The sequence below is a fragment of the Mobula birostris genome, chromosome 7 (genome assembly GCF_030028105.1).
Source record: "Mobula birostris isolate sMobBir1 chromosome 7, sMobBir1.hap1, whole genome shotgun sequence".
NCBI lineage: Eukaryota > Metazoa > Chordata > Chondrichthyes > Myliobatiformes > Myliobatidae > Mobula > Mobula birostris.
This window is the reverse complement of record NC_092376.1, coordinates 54335659-54356202: the sequence shown is the minus strand read 5'-3', so window position 1 is coordinate 54356202 and position 20544 is coordinate 54335659. Positions and strand designations below refer to the sequence as shown.

Sequence of the window (20544 nt, the reverse complement as noted above, 5' to 3'; positions counted from 1 at the left end):
ATTTTGAACTAGCAGTTATGACTGTTGTTTCTTATCTCTTCAGAGTTGCAATTTAAGGTATTAAAATATTGGTGTTCTCTTGTGCAAAGTGATGGATAAAAGATTACCTTGTCCTGAAGTCTGAAGTTCTACTTTACCCTCTCTGTAAGCCTGTTGCAAGGCTTATTTATTTGAACTTGGGTATTTGCACCTTTCCTTTCAGATACTAATGTCTTTCCCTTTCCAACACTTTATTTATAAAGCATATGCAAGTTGTTTTAATTTTCTTTAAATTCTCATTCTTAATTCTTATTAGCGAGTTATTGAACTGAATCCAGTGCAGAAGGATATTATCCTGAAAGTGGCTGATTTGCTCTGTAATAATGGAAACCTTATTGATGGAAGAGCTGAATACTGGTTGGAGAGGGCAGCCAAGCATTTTCCTGGTAATAGGATTGTTTATAAACTGAAGGTACGCATAGTACTAGAAATAATGAAAATGAATCAAAATTCAAGAGCACTGATCTATAATTTTTCTGATTTTCGTTCTGGCAATATTTGCTGATATGAGTTTTTGCGCTATTTAAAATGAATTATGGACAATACTGTGAGTTAGATGGATAAACTGGCAACAAATTTATTTTTCATTTACTAAACAAAATCTATTCATAGAGAAATGTTTTATGGCAAACTTGCAACAGTCTAAATTTTTTACAGCAATACATTCAATCAACTTGTTTGAAAGAAGTTTCCATTGTGTAAGAGTATTAATGGCACAATATGCAGCCAATTTAAAATATTTTTAAAACTACTTCCAAGTTCTCAAACAATATGTGGCCTTGATATTAGAAATATTAAAACATGAAATTCTCCATGCTTTAAAATTCTGGGTTTAAGATATCTTTTTGTTTTTGTTATTGTGCAATCATATTTCTATTTTAAAACATCTGCTGGAAGAACTCAGAAGGTCTTGACACAGTGCCTTTACCCAAAACTTCAATTCCTTCCCTCTACAGATACTCCTTGACCTGCTGAGTTCTACTGACAGTTTTGTTTGCTCCAGATTCTGTCATCTGCAGCATCTTGGGTCTTCATTTTACAATCTTGCTTTTTTATTTCTGAAGGAAAAGCTACTGAGCTCAAAGGGACAGTTGGACCATTCTCAACTGTTTGATCTTATTCAGTCTGAACTGCAATCGAGACCAGATGATCCACATGCTAATATACGCTTAGTGGAATTCTACTGTTCATTTGGGAAACTTGAAGAAGCAGTGAATTTCTGCATGAATACAGAGAAGAGAAGAGCTCTTTCCAGAAGTCTGGAATGGAACGCCTGTCTAGTACAGACACTAAAGGTATATGTCAGTGTTATTTTATTTGCAACAGTTGTGCTCTTTTTCAGCAGATCAGCTATGGCAGTATCTTCTAACTGGTGAACTTGACTTCAGTTAGATATGCACAAAATACGAACTAATCTAATCCATATGAATATAGAGTAATGAGTTTGTTAATGTGATTTAATATACTGTATCTGGTATTATATTTCATTTTTTGTTTTATAATATGTATTCTCTTGAACTCTGTATTCTATATATAGAAATCAAATCAATAAAAATATTGAAAAAGAAAAGATATACGTAAAATGCTGGAGCAACTCAGGTTAGATAGCATCTATGGAAATGAATAAACAGTCGGTGTTTTGGAAATCTTTTCTCATTCTTGTTTAAAAAATGTGGAGTAGTTCTAAGATGTAAATTGTTTGAGGTAGTCATCTATACTGTTTTTCATTAGTGAATACAAAACTCGGGAATTCTGTGGAAAAGCAGGGATTTTTTTCCCCTGTTCAACCTGAATTTTGATATTCAGTTCAACATAATGTTCTAGTGCTTTAAACTTTTCTAACTGTCTAAATCATTTGTTTTTGTATTCTGCAGCAATGTCTTGATTCATCAGATGTCTTGGGAACTGATAAAAGTAAATCGCGATCAATGCAGAGGGAGTTGCTTCTAGCTTCCTCTAATCTTATGTTTTTGACATTATCAAACAGAGATGTCCAAGAAGCTGTAGATGCTCTACTGAGGTAACCTTTTGTGAGGCTGTTAGTTTATTTTCCTAGTAACTTTTGATTCGTGCTGGAGATTTATTTGATGAGTGATTAGTACCATATTAGGGACATATAACACAAAGGCAATTATGTGTCATTTAACTTCTGACTGAACAGGACGAGCTATTCATTAAAATTAAGACTGACCATTTTAAGGGACTGACCTGTGATCTCCTATTGCACTTGAAAGAATCCTCTTAAACTAGGAATTGAACCTTGGATCTTGCTCATACTGACAATGCTTTAACGAAGAAAGACTTAAACTTTTATAATTTAAAGTAGAAAAATGATGAGTTACTTCTGAGTGGAATTGATTAGAAATTTGAAGAAGCTGAAAAGAAGCAGGCAAAAATGTGAATGAGTGTGGTAGTTTTCTTGATAATTTTACTATAACAAATTAACCATAGCTAATTTTGATCTTTCTGTGATTTCCAATAATTTCATAACCATCTAATGCTATTTTAAAACACTTCAAACTTCTGTTAAGTTAACAATACTACATGATTACATTGTTAATAAACTGCAAATTGTACAACTTTTTTTAAACTAGTGAGAAAGGACTTAACTGCATCCATTTGATTCTTTGGGAATCCTAATGTAGATGGTTAAAATTAACTTGTTTCATCTGATCTGAATGAGCTGAGATAACTTGGTGAGCTGTGCTTGGATTTCTTCACTTGGAATTCAAGCACAAGCAGTTTATTGAGTTAAGAAATAGAATTTATCTGAATTGTAGATGCTAATTGTTCATATGTCAGCCATGAGGAAAACATACCAATTCTATGCTTTCTGTGTATTTTTTAGTTTTGATCATACAATGCATGTCACAAAATCGTATATTACCACAACTATGGATGATCTTTCTGCTGCTTTCATTGAAATAAGAGGACACCTGTATTTGCATGCTGGATCATTACTTGTAAAGATGGCTCAGCAGAACGAGATCAAATGGAAAGCAGTTGTCGATCTTGCTGCATTGTGTTATCTGATTGCCTATCAGGTATGTTTCTTCAATATTTAGAAAATCTTGAACCATTATCTTTTGGGGAAGGGATTTGGTTACTGATTTTCTTTATAGTAGAATTGCTGTAATACAAGTATCTATATGTAAATGCAGGTTCCTAGACCCAAAGTAAAATCTCTGAAGGCACAAGAGACAAACAAGGAATTGCTGAGCTGGTTAGCATCAGACAGACAAAGTCAATCAGGTAATCTACTTCAAAAAACAGTTCCAAAGAGTACCATTTACAATCTGTTTGGTCATCCCAAATGTGTTTGCAGGTATTGTTAAACATTATGAAATGTAGTAATAATTGGTCCTGGAAATGGAGTTGCTAATTTGTGTACATAAAACTATAATAACCAGATAATTTAATATGTTTCTGTTTATTGGTTTAATATTAGCTGGAACAGAGGTTAATTCCTTTATTTTTGTTCATAATAATCTCATGGTGTTTTCATAATCCCTTTGGAAAACAGTTTCAGTGGAACACCAGTAGAGCAGCAGAAAATAGGAGTAGGCCTGTTCCTTATTCAAGATGTCTGGCTGATTATCTACAGTGCCTTGTAAAGGTTTTCAGCTAAAGGTAAAGGTAGGGGACAGCAGTTTGAGGTCTTGCCGGAGATGTTGATCAGGTTAAGGTTAGGATTCTGATTGGGCCACTCAGGGGCATCAATTTTCTTTATTTGAAGCCACTCTATAATTGCTCTGGTAGTGTGCTTTAGGTCGTTGTCCTGCTGAAAGATGAACTCATTCCCCCACGGGTTTAAGCTTTCTGGCAGAGGTTAGCAGGTTTTCATTCAGGAACTTCGTTTAGCAGCATTTATCTTTTCATCAACCCTGAGGAGCTTTCAAGTCCCTGCTGCTGAAAAGCATCCCCATAGCACGATGCTACGTCCACCATACTTTATGGGTGGTATTACCAGGCTGATGCACAGTATTCGATTTTACGCTACATGTACCCTTTAGTGATAAGGCCACAAAGTTCTACTTCAGTTCCATCTGAGCACAGGACCTTCTTCCACATCTTTATGGTATCTTCTAAGTGATGCTTTGCAAAATCTTTAAGGGCAAAGATTTTTTTTTTACCCATGGCTTCTTCCTTGCCACTCTTCCATAAATACCCTTTTAGTGCAACGCCTTAGAGATTGTGGAGTTGTGAACTTCACCTCCAGTTGCAGCCACTGACTTCTGCAACTCGGTGAGAGTGCCTGTTGCTGTCACAGTAGTTATGATTTGTTCTGTACTTTGTTTAGATACATAATTTATTGCGCAGTTAAAAGATAGCTCATCTTTCTATTTACCTTTTTTAACTATTTCCATGAAACTTGGCTAATTGGTGCAGTTGCTTAATTGGGCCAAAATATACTGGTCCCAATTAACCAGAATTCACTGTATTGCATTTAGTTCCCTCATCTAAATCATTAATACATATTGTGAATTGCCATACACTACCCCATTAGTCATCACATTGCCATCCTGAGGAAGTTCCGATTATTCTCATTCTGTTTCCTTTTATAACCCATGCCAGTATTGCCTTCCATGAGATGCACTTAATCTTCTGCACTAAACTCTCAGGTGGGTCTTCATCAAAATACTTTGGGAAATCAGAATACACTATATCCACTTGTTCTCTCATCTATTCTACCAGTTACATCCTCAAAGGTCCAGTAGATTTTGTTTTGTTTCACTTCAATAAATCTTTTAATATTGTCGAATCTTGTTAATATTTTCTAGGTGTCTTGTTAGTGCACTTTTTTGTACACTGTCCATTCCTGACAATTTCAATATTGTTAACCAATTCCATACCTCCACTGGTTCTTTTTTTTTTTCTGTTGGGCAGCTTTAGCATTCCAGATTTCTCTTTACTATTGATGTTTCCCATTCCTCTGATCCTCTCCTATTTGCCTCCACATTTTCCAATTTGACTGAATTCCAGTTTCAGTATTGTTGTGATGTAGTCCATGCCAATGGAGCAGCTACTTTCCCTGTAGTGATGCCTGTGCCCCACTTTTCCCGCACCAATCTTTGAGCCGCACTCATCTCCCTGATTCAATTAACACTGCCCATCTGTTTGTGGGTTAGGTATGATTGAAAAAATATTTGTGTACTTCTGCTTTTAATTTGTGTCTAGTTATTTAAACTCTGAGGCTTTTTTTTGTATTCTAGAGTTTCTATGTGGACCATGGCAACCATAATTTATCCCCTCCATTCTATGTTTCCCTTACCCTTTTACTGGGTGTAACTTTCAGGGGTCGTTTTTCTGGTTTCGTATCATTATGTGCCGTATTGTATGACGTGGGCGATCATGGTCTTTAATCTGAGAAGTTCTAATAAGCTCTTGAAAACTTTTGCCTGTCCATCCCTTAATGTAACTCATGAATGTCATGCGTTGACCACAACTCTTTTTTCCATCACTTTTTCCCGTCACTGCAAGATGTTCAAGGTCTTTCCTCAATACATGTCCCAGAAATTCCAGCTGCAGTTTCTTGATTGATGATATCAGCTTTCTTCTTACTCCGGCTTTTTATAACACTGCCTCATTTCTTGCTCTTCCTTACACAATCTTTTGATCATTCTTCTCAAAAACCACATTTCTGTAGCTTCACGTCTTGCCTCATTTTGCATTGATAATGTTCAACATTCGCTTTGATGTGTTAGTTTGGAATGAACATAGCACCACAACACTGAGTTTTGTGCCTATAGAAATTGTTATTCTTTAGTATCGTGCTAGTCCTTCTAATTTCGACATCAGCCATACTGTCAGATGTTAACATGATTCCAAGGTAATTAAACTTCCATTTTTTAAATTGCTTTGTTGCCTGTTTTCAGTTCACATTTCTCTATTTCTTCTTTGTGACAACCATACATTTGGTGATTTTGCATTTGATGGTCAATCCTCTCTGTACTTTCTACGACTTTAGTATTTCTTGGAGATTCTCTTTAGAAGTAGCTATTAGCAGTATGTTGTCTGCATATCGTATCATGTTCAAATTATATCCACCAATTATCATGCCTGGAATACTAATTTCTCTTAACAGCTTCTCGCTATAAAGGTTGAATAGGTCAGGCAAGAGAGCACAATGCTGACTGACGCTCCTCTTAATCTGGACAAAATCACCTGTCTCATTTTCAACTCATTCCCGTTCTTTGTTCCCAATACAAATTTCTGATGACTCTATATAGAAGCATAGAAACATAGAAAACATACGGCACAATACAGGCCCTTCGGCCCACAAAGCTGTGCCGAACATGTCCCTACCTTAGAACTACCTAGGCTTTACCCATAGCCCTCTATTCTTCTAAGCTCCATGCAGCCATCTTTCCCACCAATGTTCAATTGCTGAAGGATTTTTAATCAGCTCTTTGTCTCACCTTATCAAAAGTTTCGGTAGAATTGATGAAACATAGGTATAGTTTTTCTGCACCTCTATGGCATGCTCACAATTCATTCTAGGGGTGAAGATGAAGATTGCATTTTGTGGTAATTGCGGTTTTGGATGATGATTATACAGCTCCATTTATCCATCTCTAACTATCTTCCTTTTCATTTCACCCTCTCTTCTATTTGCTTATCTTTCCCCATGTAGTTCAATGTTTGCAGTTTTCTAGATGAAATTTATATGCTGAAGGTTTATCTAAAATTTAGCCAACAGTCACCTATGTGCAATTACCTGTCTCAGCTGTGACTTCCCACTGCTGATTCCTCCTGTTGCAGCTTATAAACCATTTCCATATTCCTTTCCAAACTCCTGGAGCCTATTTTGGCTGTTTTGAATATTAAGCTAATAGTGTAGCGCACTGTCAGTATTCTGTTGAATATAGGTTCTTGTTCTCCATTCTGAAGAGATCTTGATCTTGCAGCTGTTGATACGGCAAAAGTACTATCAACTAAACCATAACTGACATTAATGGTGTTTTCCTTGATAAATTTTCAGTATAACCTGGTATAATTTATTCATGAGTTATTACTAAATTTTTCTCTACAGACTTCCTTCCTTCCTTACAAAACAGTTCCTTCTCTTTTGTAGGTCACATGTTATTGAACTTAATGGTTGGAAGGCCTGACTATCACAAAGAAGTGGTGAAGACTTTTGCAAATAAAGGTGGCCAAACTGCATTGATTGAAACATTGTTTGGAAGTCTAACTTCTGAAAGGTCTTTTCTAGCCAATGATGACATCCGAGATGTTACAGGAAGCCAACCAGACATGAACTATCTTGTAAAATGTGATGATGGTAAAAAGAAACTTCTAAGATTTGAAATATTCCAGTACTTTATCATTAAATTGCTACATAATCATTAGTGTTTTCCTATTCAGTTTTGATTTTATTGATTGGTTGCATGGAGTGTTATAATTGGGGGAATTTTCATTCTGTTCATTCCCCTTTCTGAAATAACGAGATAAAGGGACGCTGCAAATACATGCATATGTGTAAAGTAAATTTTATTGCAGAATTGAATGGGGTATTTTTCTCTCGGTAAAGCTAATCCTACATCAGGCTTTGATAAAATGCAATTTAGATTAGCACGTAATTTGGGTTTTCTGTATTTTAATTGAGTACATGACAAAACTTAACTAAAACTAGTTTTGTAATCTGTGCTCTCTTTAGGTTGTGTTAGATTGCATGGTTCAAATTTGCAGCACCTTGTCTGGCTTGGGTTGCAGCAATTTTCAATGGCTCAGTTACCTGTGGTCCGGAATTGGTTGAAGCAGTTATTTCCTAAATTGCCCCAGGAAACATCACGGCTTGACACAAATGCTCCTGAGACTCTTTGTATTTTAGATCTTGAGGTATGATTAAAAGCAGTACTAATTTTTTAAAGTGCTGTTAAAAGTGAACAATACTAATTTAATAAAATATTTTCAGGTTTTTCTTCTTGGAGTGATATTTTCAAGTCACACACAGTTACAAGATAAAGCAGCTCATCATTACAGTTTACACCAACCAAAGTGCTTGCCCCTTGCAATCAGTAAGCTACTCTATACAGAGCGACAAAAAGCCTGGTGGGATGCTGTTTGCAACCTTGTCTACAAAAAAGCACAGTAAATATTCTATTGCTTTTGTAATTTTTGTTTGAATTTAAAAAAATTTAAGACAGTTTACTGCAGCATTGTTCTTTTTTAGACCAGGTACATCAGTTAAGATGAGACTTGTAATCCAGCATGAGCTTGCTACTCTAAGGGCATTAGAAAAGCACGGACTTCAGCCCGCCCTAATCATACACTGGGCACGGAGCTTGGTCAACATTGTAAGTACTGAATGGTGTGCATTTTAGAAAATGTTAATTCAGTTTTATTATACTGTTATATCAACTACTTAATGTTATGCATTCGATTTATTAAATTACTAGTATTACATTTTATAGTACTTTCAGCAGCTGTAAAACTCAAAACATTCATATTTGTTTCCACAAAATTTTACATTTATGTATTGTTAGTGTTCTGTCAAGCACTTATGACTCCTAGCTCATTCTTTTAAGCAAATCTTTCTTTTTCAATTTGTTGCCAGCTCCAGAAAATAACCCTTATCTCCACAAAATTTTAATCAGCACTTAAGTATTATTACTAAGGTTTGATTGCTTTCCCCTGCACACACTCATTGACTGCTCCTCACAGACATAGTGAAAATATTATATCTCCATCTTTTCCTGGATCTTTATTTTTTTTACAATTTCACCTCATACCCTCTATTTTTATCTTGTCCCTGAGGTGTATGTGCTTCTTTCCTTTCCCTTCTATCTTTCCTTGCCTGAACAAAGTTTTTAAAAACTTCCCTTTTTTTATAAGCATTGTCTTTGCCCTTTTGATATGAGTGACTCTTCCCACCCCAGGAGAGACAACTTAAGCTCTTCAGGTGGTACTATCTAGCAGCCCTCTGTCCCCTTACATTCCTTTATTGTATTGTTGCTCTGAAATCTGGCATTTTATACTATTCTGTTCCTCACTTGCCACTGTCAACATTATGTGCATCTGACTGTAACTGTGATGTGCTATTGGAAAAACTGAAAACACAACCTTTGTATGGGATGCTCTCTTATCTATTCCATTGCCCTTAACAAATATGTTTTTGTTTGAACCAAACTGCGTGAAATCTATGTTTTATTTGCCTGAAATTATGCTAAGGTAATTTTGTTAGCCTATCTTTAATTTTTTAAAAAATGCAGATCCTAATAGTTTGTATTGTCTGTATAGGGAAGTCGATTAAATTCGTATTATGACCAAAAGGACTACATCGGACGGGGTGCCTTTTACTGGAAGAAAGTTCAGCCATTGCTACAGATCATTAGAAAGAAAAAGAACATTCATGAGCCTATTGATCCATTGTTTATGCACTTCCATAGCAGGGAAATTAAGGTAACTATGCAAAGTCTTATTTCTTTTTGGAACTAACTTATTTCTTTCTGGAACTAAAATATCTCTCTGTTCTTGAAAAACCTTGTCCATGTAACTTATCCTGATGTATTTATTCTTAAATGTAAAGGTTTGGGTTAAGTTTGGAAATACTTTTATCACTGAGGTCCCACATTGCCTAGTATACAACACACTATTACTATATAGATATGTTTGACATTCTCATTTATTTCTAACTCCTTATGTAATGATATCAATGCTTTGAAAACAATTTACATTGGCCACAAATGAGCATCACCTTTATATTAAAAAAAACCTATTAAAACCATCAATTTGAAATTTGTCCATATTATTTGAATTGTACATTTGCTGAGTCTTACCTTTACCTGATTCTGCTTAGGTAGAATTCTTGAAATTCTTACAATGGGGATCCTATTTGCTATCGCTTCTCCTCTGAAAGCTGTTTTGCTTTTAGTCAAAGATTTAGCTATGGATTAAATATTGATGCCTTGCCCCCGAAATAAATTGCTGTATTTGGTCTTTAGTTTTGCAAAATGTTTTTGGCAAAGCATGATGGGTTCACAGAATTTAACCTGAGATTTCAGCTTCAATGACAAACATTCATAAAGGAAATTTTAGTAAATAAAAATTTACATAGGCTATAGTATTATATACCAAAGTGACTGATGGCTACTTCAGTTAAGACTGTGCTTATTTTAGGTTGATGAAGTTAACGATTATGAAAGGGAAGCGGAAATTGCTTTTGCTACACTTGATGTAGTTGATGGAAAAATTGATGAGGCAATTGCTGCTTTTGAGTCCATCAATAACATTGCTGCACATTGGAATCTTGCTTTGGTAAGTGACCGGTATATCTCTATTTATTTATTTATTCCATGTCTCTGAGTGCTGGTGTAATTTGGATTTTACCTTTTTTGTCAGATATTTCACAGAAGGTCTGAAGAGTATGAGAATGGTGATGGAATGACACCTGATGAACATGAAGAATGTAAAATTTGCTTACTGCGTAGCAGAGCATATCTAAAAAAAGTGCTGATTGAAGCTGAAACTAACGTAACAACTATTGACAGTGTAAGTGCCCATAAACTAATAGGGCATTTGCATTATGTAGAATTAATCTTGCTGGCAGGTGAATTTTTGATCTTCATGGACAAAGTCTAGGCAAAATAGAATGCAATTCTCAACCATATGGATAACATTTTGTGCTTGATTTTGTTTTTGTTGACATTCATGTGTTTAGATTCCAAACTTCAAAATACTTCTCCAGTGAATAAATGAATTAAATGACCTATAGTTGTACTCTCAACTTGCAGAAATTTAGTATTAGCAAGAGTGTTGAAGTTGTATTTGGTGGCCATTTGCACATTGGAATCTTGCTTTGGTAAGTGACCGGTATATCTCTATTTATTTATTTATTCCATGTCTCTGAGTGCTGGTGTAATTTGGATTTTACCTTTTTTGTCAGATATTTCACAGAAGGTCTGAAGAGTATTAGTATTAGCAAGAGTGTTGAGAGTACAACTATAGGTCATTTAATTCACGCAATGAGGAAAGTTGGTTAGGGATCTTTGAGTAGATAGTTGGCTGAAGTCAGCTAAATAGCTTCTTGGTAGTTCTTTCCAGACCTGGGCATATCCAGTGTCAATTTGGCTTGTGTTTAATGGAGACTTGGCACTTAAGAAGAAATCTGATCTCACTTTTAACAGTTAAACGCAAATTAGTTTTCCCTGGTCAGACCATTTAAAGGGAAACTTTTCCATCCAGTGCCACTAAAGCAAATTAATTGGTTATCTCAATTGCTGTTTTCGAATGTTTCAGATTAATTACAGTATTTGATTAAACTACTCTTCCAAAACAACTCTTGTCCATTTTTTGATCAATCAGAAATAGAGCATAGTCCATTGGCATCATCTTGTCTTGCTGCCTGCTGTTTGCAGTCAAATCTTTACAGTTAACATTTAGATTTTTATTTCGCATATGCATGTTTCTGTAGTTTTCATCTCACCTTCTGAATATTGCACGACAAGAGGTCATTCCTAATCTGTTTATCCAATTTCCAAAACTTCATGTCATTGTGATTTACTTGCTTGTCTCTGTGTTCTAATTTGGAATTAAAATTGATTTATTGTCCCTTACTGAGCTACAGTGAAAAGCTGTGCCTTGCATAATTTCCACTGTTTCTCTGAAAATACTTAACTATTTTCAATTTCCCCTTTGTCATCCTAAACCTTTGGTTTAATTATTTATGCAACCTTTTATCCCCAGTTGCCTGTGCCTTTAGATGCAGTAAAAGAAATGCTGGAATTGGTAAGTCAGCATCTTCAAGAGTATAATAATGATGAGCTTGACCATGGTGAAGAAGACAATGCATTTTCCCAGATAGCTGAAAATGGCACTTCTCCAGAATTGACTCCAGTGAAACATTCTACCCTATCTCCGGTAAAGCTTAGCCCATCGCCAACCAAAAGTTACAAGGTAAATTCTTTTCAAATTGTTTTAAGTCTGCAACAAATAAATATTGTGAACTTTAACTTCATAGATTTAATATGAAAATTTTTAGACTTGTCTATAAAGTGTAATGCCATTCTTGACTCCATTCTTTCCATCCCTATTCACTTTAGTTATGTACGGGATGAAGGACATGCTTTCATATTAGTGATGTTCAATTTATAACTATTTAGAGATGCAGTGCGGCTTTTTGAGCTGCACTCCCCAGTAACCTCCGCTGTGCCCCGCCCCAGTTTTTAAATCTAGCCTAATCGGGTCCATTTACAATTACCAATAACCAGTACACCTTTGGACTGTGGGAGGAAATTGGAGGACCCAGAGAAAATCCACACATTTCATGGGAAGAATGTATAGATTCCTTATAGGTGAATTGGAACTCCGAATGCTGCAATATCTTTGTGCTAATGTTAGCATGGCGCTATTACAGCTTGGGGCATTGGACTTCAGGTGCATATGGGAAAGCAAAGATTGCTTTTGCACTGATCACGAACTTATTTACTGAAGCATTTAATCTGTTGGAAGCTGTTCCTTATTAATGCTGTGCCTTAAACAGAAATTGTAATGATTAGACAAAATTTACAATTTCATTGGGCAGTGTAGTGACTTAACAGGTAGCGCTACTGCTCCAGCACCTGTTTTTAATACTGACAGCAAATGGTGTTTAAGACATTTTCCCCTACATACTTTGATTTTCTCTGACATCCTGAAGTTATTTGGCATGTTACTTGGCTGCTGTAAGTTACTGAGTATAGGTGGGATAATTGTGGTGGAGTTGATGGGTATGTGAAAGTGGAAAGATTTTCGGGAAGTAAGTGGGGGTAATGGGACTGGTGGGCTAGCTCTGCCTAGGCCAAATTGTGAGAAATATGAAATAGTACATATTTAAGAATTAAATAGTTTGTTACACAGAAGGGAGGCAATACTTTGAATAAGGGTCTTTAAGTGCTGGAAATAACTTCCTTTTGAAATATGAACTAAACAATTCATGGAAGGAAAATTAATTCTTTGAGAGCTTAACTTGGGGTTTTTCTTCAGTGGTCTCCAAAGACTCCTCCACGCTGGGCTGAAGATCAAAAACATTTGCTTCAGATGCTTTGCCAACAAGTGGAACAGCTAAAGGTATGTCATCTTCAGAAATGTAGAAATTTGCGTAGATTAATGAAGAATTTATGAAATAATTGGTTAAAAAGTTATCTTCTTTGCTGGTTCTTGTATCTTTTTTGCTGCTCTTCATTGCTGCTTAACATTTTAAGCATTGTGATCTGCTAAACAGCATGTAAAATATGCATGTTGTTTTCCTACAGCATGCAAACTTTATACATCGTGATTCATTTGCGCAAGAGGCATTCTAAAGAATGTCAGGGAATGTCGAATTCCTGTCAAAGCAAATGAAAAGTAGCAATGCTTGTCATTCCAGTTGAGGTGTAGATAAAACTTCCAATAGAAGATCCACGTAAATTTGACTGGTAATACCTTGTGTCGGGATAGTGTAACTTTCAGAATTTACTGGGCGGGGGGGTAGGACATGTAATTTAAGTCTGTAGTGAAGTTGTGCTGCGAATTTTGGTTCCTTGTCTTAGGAAATGCATTTTGAGTAACTGATTTGAAACAGTTTCTCATTGCTGTTTTTGTCTGATGTATTAAAATATGTAAATTTTAGAACAACTGGAACAGATACAATTTGCTATTTATTCAAAATATTACCAGGGTGAAGTCCGTGAGCTGAAGATGAATAATTCAAGTGCAACAGAATCCCCACGACCCCAGTGGCAAGCAGATAGTTGTGATCCCCATACAGAAAATTATCAAGGAGTACAAAGCTTTCAGGGGCCACCTTTAACAGGTAAATATGAAGCAGACTATTAAATGAGTGTCCCATAATAAAGGAGTGACATCTGTAAACTATGCTTTGAGGGGTGGCATTGGAATTTCAGTTCCATGCAGCAAATAAAGTTAATGGCATTTCTATCTTGTAGTGAAGTAATTTACCAATACAGAGCTCTATTGATCTGTTAATGTTCGGTTAGCAAGGTAACTTGGTTATAAATAGATAATTATTTAAATTGTAACAAATTCTGTGGTCATATCACTTGAATGTAATATACAACTGGGTTTTTAATTTGTGATAGCATGCCATTCATATTTTGTTTAAACGAATTGAGTTGTAATTCATCTTTTGATTGTTCGGGCAAACTGTAAAGAAATTTTACTAAGAAACATTACCCAATAATGGCAGCAACAGGCTCTTGGGCTTCTAATTTAATTTACTCGGCCTTCAGAGTATTGTTTTAGCTTTGCCAAATAGTTTAAAATATGCTTTACCTGAAGCAATTTGAATGCCTTAATAGTGAATCATGAATACTTAATTTGTCGGTGAGACATTTTTGAAGGTACAAACTAAAACACATTCTCTCAGTTGCTACTTCAGGATCAACTGTGTTCTACAATCAATCTCCAATGTACAATTCCCAATATCATCTTAGAGCAGCATCCAACGTGGCTCCAACCAAGGTATCCAAATTGATATTCTCTATTTGGAAATGTATGTGTATTGACAGATTAACATTGTGTTTTCTTTTTTTTGAAGCAGACTCCTACATATGGAATTGGTCGGATTCCACCACAACAGTCTGTGTATGGATATCAGCAGCAAGCTCACACACCTCCTATTCAAACCAATTCGGCATGTATTTATTCACAAGATATGTATGGGCCACAGTTGCATTTTGAATCTCCCGCAACTGGATTGCTTTCTCCATTTGGTGAAGACTACTACAATCATGGCATTCCACAAACAAGCACAAACCCACCTTTGCCAGAGCCTGGTTACTTCACTAAACCGCCTGCAGGAATGCAACCTATGAAACCTACAGAAACTAAAGGACGATTTGGAACACCTAATCAACAAATACAAAATGAAGCTGCAAAAAATTCATTGGTTACTGGACTATTGCACTCAACACCAGCAACAACATTTAAATTTAACTCAAATTTCAAGAATAATGAGGGAGATTTTACATTCTCATCACCACAGATGAAAGCTCAGACACCACCGTCATCTGCTAGTGATAGTCTCCTAGGAATTTTAACTGCTGGAAGGCCTATAAAAAATGATTTGATTCTAGGTCAAATGTCTACACAAGGAATGCACAGTCGAGAGAGTTCCTTTTCCCAAGGAGAGCAGCATTCTTTTAGTGACGTTTTGGCTCAAAGACAAAATAAGAATACATTCAATGTACTGAGTAATCAGGTGTTTGGTTTCAAGGATACTAGCAAGCCCGCAACTTGTGGAGAGAATGCTGAAGACAAGGATGGTGAAAGTGATGACGACAGTGTACCTGATGAAGAAGATGGGCCACATTTTGACCCAGTTGTACCACTTCCTGACAAAGTAGATGTAAAAACAGGAGAAGAAGATGAAGAACTATTGTTTTCCAACAGAGCTAAACTCTTCCGTTTTGACACCGAGACCAAAGAATGGAAGGAACGAGGCATTGGGCACATAAAACTACTACAACACAGGACATCCAGGAAAATCCGGCTTCTAATGAGACGAGATCAGGTTCTTAAGATCTGTGCAAACCATTATATTACTGCAGATATGAAGTTGAAACCAAATAAAGGATCTGATAAATCATGGGTCTGGTGTGCCTTGGATTATTCTGATGAAAAGCAAGTATTTGAGCAACTTGCTGTTCGCTTTAAAACAGCAGATGAAGCTGCATTGTTCAAAGCCAAATTTGAAGAAGCACAAAACTTGGTTAAAGATGATGAACTAAAACTGAGCAGTCTGTTTGGCCAAGAACAGAAAGTGGGAATCAAGTTGAAGTCTGATGTGAACTTGGGTACTGTTAAGTCTACTGAAGACTCTGGATTTGCTGCTCAGTTTTTGAAGAAACCTGGTGAGTGGGATTGCAGCTCATGTTTTGTACGAAACACCGCTTCAGATTCTGTGTGTCTATCTTGCCAAAGCCCTAATGTCACTAATAGAAAACAAAGTTTACCTTTTGCTTCAGAAATGGAAGTTGCAAAATTAGTGCAAAATGGAAGTGCAGTTGAAGGACCTGAGAAGATTACAGCTTTTACCAAACCAGTAGGGTTTGGTGACAAACTTATCAATACTGATGCAAAATCTGCAACCTTTCAGGCACCCAAACCTAATGGCAAACTTCCTATTGTTACTTCATTTGGCCAGTCAGCCTTCAGTGAGAGAACATCTACTTTGACACGAGACACATTACAAGGAATATTTGCCAGAAAAGGACAGTGTGATTGCAGCACTTTGGAGAGAAATTTGGAAGTGACAAGATGTATGACTTGTCAGGCATCAAAACCCAATGACAAAATTCCAGTTGTTACTACAGTTGCCCAACCAGCATTCAGTGAGAAAACCGCCACACAAAGCTTGGCAGGATTATTTTCCAAAAAAGAAGGACAATGGGATTGTGGTTCATGTTTTGTGAGAAATGAATCAGAAATGACAAACTGTGCTGCTTGTCAAACACCCAGATTAAGCAATAAAACGGCTGGAGTTTCAGCAGCTTCTACCACAACATTTGCTCTTGGCAGAGTTTGCCCCAAATCAGATGCACCTGAATTTGGATTTAACGTTAACTTCCCAGCAAGTAGTTTTAAATTTGGGAATGGTAGTGTAAACAATACTGCAGGCTTCAAGGTTGAACCACCATCATCTCAGTCTTCAAGACCATTTTCCGGTCCTGCATTTACATTTCCTTCATCTAGTTCAGGTGGTAGCTTCACATTTGGTTTGCCGGATGCATGCAAAGATTCTACTAAAAAAACTAGTCAGCAAGGATCGGCTGCACTCTTCTTAAAAGCCTTTGCTGAGCAAAAGGAGAGGGACAGAATCACTGCACAATCGGACAAAGATCAAGTTCTAAACTCTGACATTTCAAACCAAAGTCAAGATTTTATTCTAGGTAAAGATATGAATGTCTCTACTTTTGCTGATTTAGCAAAGTCTGCAGATAAAGGTTTTCAATTTGGCTCCAAAGATCCTAATTTCAAAGGTTTTGAAGGAGAAGGTCAGCAACTGTTTTCAACATGTACAACAGCTACTTCTGCTGATGAAGATGATGAACTCTATAAAACTGAAGAGGGGGATAATATTCATTTTGAACCTGTGGTTCTTATGCCTGAAAAAGTAGATCTTATTACTGGTGAAGAAGATGAATTGGTACTTTATTCACAGAGAGTTAAGCTATTTAGATTTGATTCAGAAAGCAGCCAGTGGAAGGAGCGGGGTGTTGGAAACCTCAAAGTTCTCCAAAACAAAGCCAATGGCCGGCTTCGGATATTAATGCGTAGAGAGCAAGTTTTAAAAGTATGCGCAAATCACTGGATAACTACAACAATGAACCTCAAACCCTTAATGGGCTCTGATAGGGCATGGATGTGGTTGGCTAGTGACTTTTCAGATGGTGAGGCAAAGGCAGAGCAGCTAGCAGCAAAGTTTAAAACACCTGAATTGGCTGAAGAGTTTAAGGAAAAATTTGAGGAATTCCAAAGATTGCTGTTGGATATACCACTACAGACACCTCATAAACTATTGGACAATGGCAAGACTGCTCGACTAATACAAAAAGCTGAAGAAATGAAAAATGGTTTAAAAGACCTGAAACACTTCTTAAAAGATGAGAAAGGAAGCTTGCAGGATGAAGGGAATATGTTGAGTTCTGTATCTGAAAGCAGCAGTACATCTGGTTTAGTAATTAAACCACATTCTGAAAGTACTGGACCTACTTTGGAGTGGGATAATTACGATCTACGTGAAGAAGCTTTGGATACTAGTGTGTCTAGCACTGGGTATGGATCTCCTGACACTAGCAGTCCAGTGAGGAAAAACCTTTTCCGTTTTGGTGATTCAGCAACTGGTTTTAATTTTAATTTCCAACCCTGCTTGAGTCCATTAAAATCTCCTAAGTTGAACCAGAGTGGGTTGTCTGTAGGTACAGATGAAGACTCAGAGTTTGGCCAAGAAGAAGAAAAGGACATACAACATTTTGAACCAGTTGTTCCATTGCCTGATTTGATTGACGTATCAACAGGAGAGGAGAATGAGCAAGTTATCTTCTGTCACAGAGCTAAACTTTACCGTTATGATAAGGAAGTGGGCCAGTGGAAAGAGAGGGGGATAGGGGACCTGAAAATTTTACAAAATTATGATTCCAAAAAAGTTCGGGTAGTTATGAGAAGGGATCAGGTGTTGAAAATTTGTGCTAATCACTGGCTGACACCAGATGTGAAAATTGAGCCCATGAAAGGAACTGAGAAAGCTTTTGTTTGGAGTGTAATGGATTTTGCAGATGATGTGGCAAAGGTGGAACAGTTAGCTGTGCGTTTTAAGCAACAAGAAGTTGCTAACTCTTTCAGAGACCTCTTTGAAGAAGCCAAGAAGGCTCAAGAACAAGGAACATTAGTTACACCATTGTCTTCAAGGGAAACTACCCCAAGGGAATCTCCTTGTAAGATTTCAGTGTCAATGATGGAGGAGACTATTAAGGAAACGACAGAGCAAACAAATAGTAGTGTTTCAATTTCAAATAGTGCGGTCAAGTCACCGAGTACTAGCGTGGCTGAAGCACCTCCATTAAAGTTTGTATTTGGATGTGATTCTATGAAATCCATTTTCAACAGTGAGAATGAGAGGCCTTTCACATTAGGTAATTCAGCAGCCGGGTCCTTTAGTTTCAGTTTTAAAAGTACAGGTTCAACGTTAAAAGACCAAGTACAAAGTGACTCCTGTGCTGTAAAGAATAAACCGCAAGATGTTGCTAATGGTGGATTTGATTTTCGTAAAGCAGCTGCATCTCTCTCAAAGTCTTCAGTGGTCAGCTTGTTGTCTTCAAATTCAACAGCAGAAGGTGTGGAAACTGCTTTTGCAACTGAAGATAAATCCAAACAGACTCTATTTAATAGACCACAATCTGGTAAGTCACTCTATCTGAAAACAGCCTTTGATCACATTGTCTCCTTTGTACACATATTTCTTGCTAGATATTCTTTCGCAATTATCCTTCTGTTCTTTGAAGGAAAACTACCCCAGCCACACAGTATTCCCTTTCTGACAACTTTTCAAACTTGGCATCATCACTTTTGGCCACCAAGCTGGCTATTATTAATCTCTGCTTTTGTTAGTGTGCTATTAAATCCACTCTGTAGAAAAGTTTTCACTACCCTTGTTTAAAGGAATTTCCAAACAATTTTATTCTCTTTGTTAAAGGCATTCTTAATGCATATATTATCACATGCAAGAAGTTTCTATGGAGGTCCTTTTGATTTAAAACAAAATTGATCTGCTTTTCCATTATAAAGATTCAGTCCCTTGCACTGAAATTCTGATGTCATTGTCCATCAATTTTTTTCTGAAAATTCATTATTTTTGGTAGGATGACCACAAGAAATGCACACATTTAATGTAATATAATCCAGTTTCTCTAAATGGAACTGCCTTTCTTGTAATTCTGAAGTCTAGTAGTTATTTGCAGGGACAATGATTGAATAAACTTGTACTGTCCAAAAGAAAAATTAAATTAGAATCTTAAGACCTGATTGGATTAGAGAAGTCCTGGGTAGGCACAAGGGGAGATTTGAACACTGAGAATTTTAACAGTAGTTAGAAAGGCAAAGCATTTTCCTTTTACCATTCAGAAATACTGGTATTACTGTTTAACAGCATGGTATTAATTATGATTTCTTTGGGTTATTAATGTGTTATGAATGCTGATTTATTGGACTTTTTATCCTAACATTTCATGAGCATATTTAAATAAGCATATTATTTTTCATTTGAGTTGAATAAATGGTAAGAGTAAGTTGCTAACGTTAAGTAATTTGTGCTTTGCTTGGAAAGGATCCTTTGGTTATCTCTTTACATCTAGACACTTATGTGCACATTCTTATTTTTAGGGTTTAATTTTAGTCTTTTCAAATCTAATCCATCTGCCTTTTGGACAAGCACATCTGTCCCATGGTGTGAAAATAAAGGTATTTCTGGTATTTTGCATCTGAATTGTAGGATGATTCTGCAGTGGTATTTTTCAAAGCATATACTACCACAGCACAGTAACTTCTGCATGTATTTTAATTTTTGTTTGGCTTTTTGAAAAATGTTGAGCATGTTTTTAAAGGTGGCTGATGGGTAGAAGTGGCTGCACTGAGACATCTTGGCTCCTTAGCCATGTATTTTGAGAGAATTCAAAGCAACTGATTTTTCCTCTACACCGGTAGTTTTGGGTCACCCCGTGTATACCATTAGAAATTGCCCAATTAATACACTCATGCTCTCTGTGTTTGGTAATTATTGTAGAGTACTATCATACTGACAGATTACTGAAACTATCTTATGTATTGGTACTATCTGTGAATCTACCATCTCAGAATCCGTGCTTTTTATTTTTGTTTTTCTTACTTCTGTCTCTTCCTAGCATTGTTTGTACTTACCACTACCTCTCCACGTGCCTGCTAGCTCATTACCTTCCAGAAGGTTCTACGGATACACTAGCTATTTAGTTGCATCACACACTTCATTTGCTCGTTACTTCTATGTGTTATCCC

At 36.4% G+C, this 20544-nt stretch overlaps 1 protein-coding gene across 5 annotated transcripts in view; it reads left to right on the top strand.

Annotated features, from left to right (window-relative positions):
* Positions 1–20544, top strand: part of ranbp2 (RAN binding protein 2) — a 72596-nt gene that overhangs the window by 9867 nt on the left and 42185 nt on the right. For 4 of the 5 annotated variants that reach the window (XM_072263185.1, XM_072263184.1, XM_072263182.1 and 1 more), the window contains exons 4-20: positions 296–451; positions 1104–1334; positions 1914–2059; positions 2888–3083; positions 3201–3291; positions 7115–7321; positions 7697–7878; positions 7955–8130; positions 8213–8336; positions 9280–9441; positions 10159–10296; positions 10381–10530; positions 11725–11934; positions 13003–13086; positions 13675–13810; positions 14384–14478; positions 14555–18917. In XM_072263185.1, coding sequence (XP_072119286.1) covers positions 296–451; positions 1104–1334; positions 1914–2059; positions 2888–3083; positions 3201–3291; positions 7115–7321; positions 7697–7878; positions 7955–8130; positions 8213–8336; positions 9280–9441; positions 10159–10296; positions 10381–10530; positions 11725–11934; positions 13003–13086; positions 13675–13810; positions 14384–14478; positions 14555–18917 — 6847 coding nt within the window. The remainder of the gene's footprint in view (positions 1–295; positions 452–1103; positions 1335–1913; positions 2060–2887; positions 3084–3200; positions 3292–7114; positions 7322–7696; positions 7879–7954; positions 8131–8212; positions 8337–9279; positions 9442–10158; positions 10297–10380; positions 10531–11724; positions 11935–13002; positions 13087–13674; positions 13811–14383; positions 14479–14554; positions 18918–20544) is intronic. The other variant, XM_072263183.1, reaches the window with a different exon arrangement.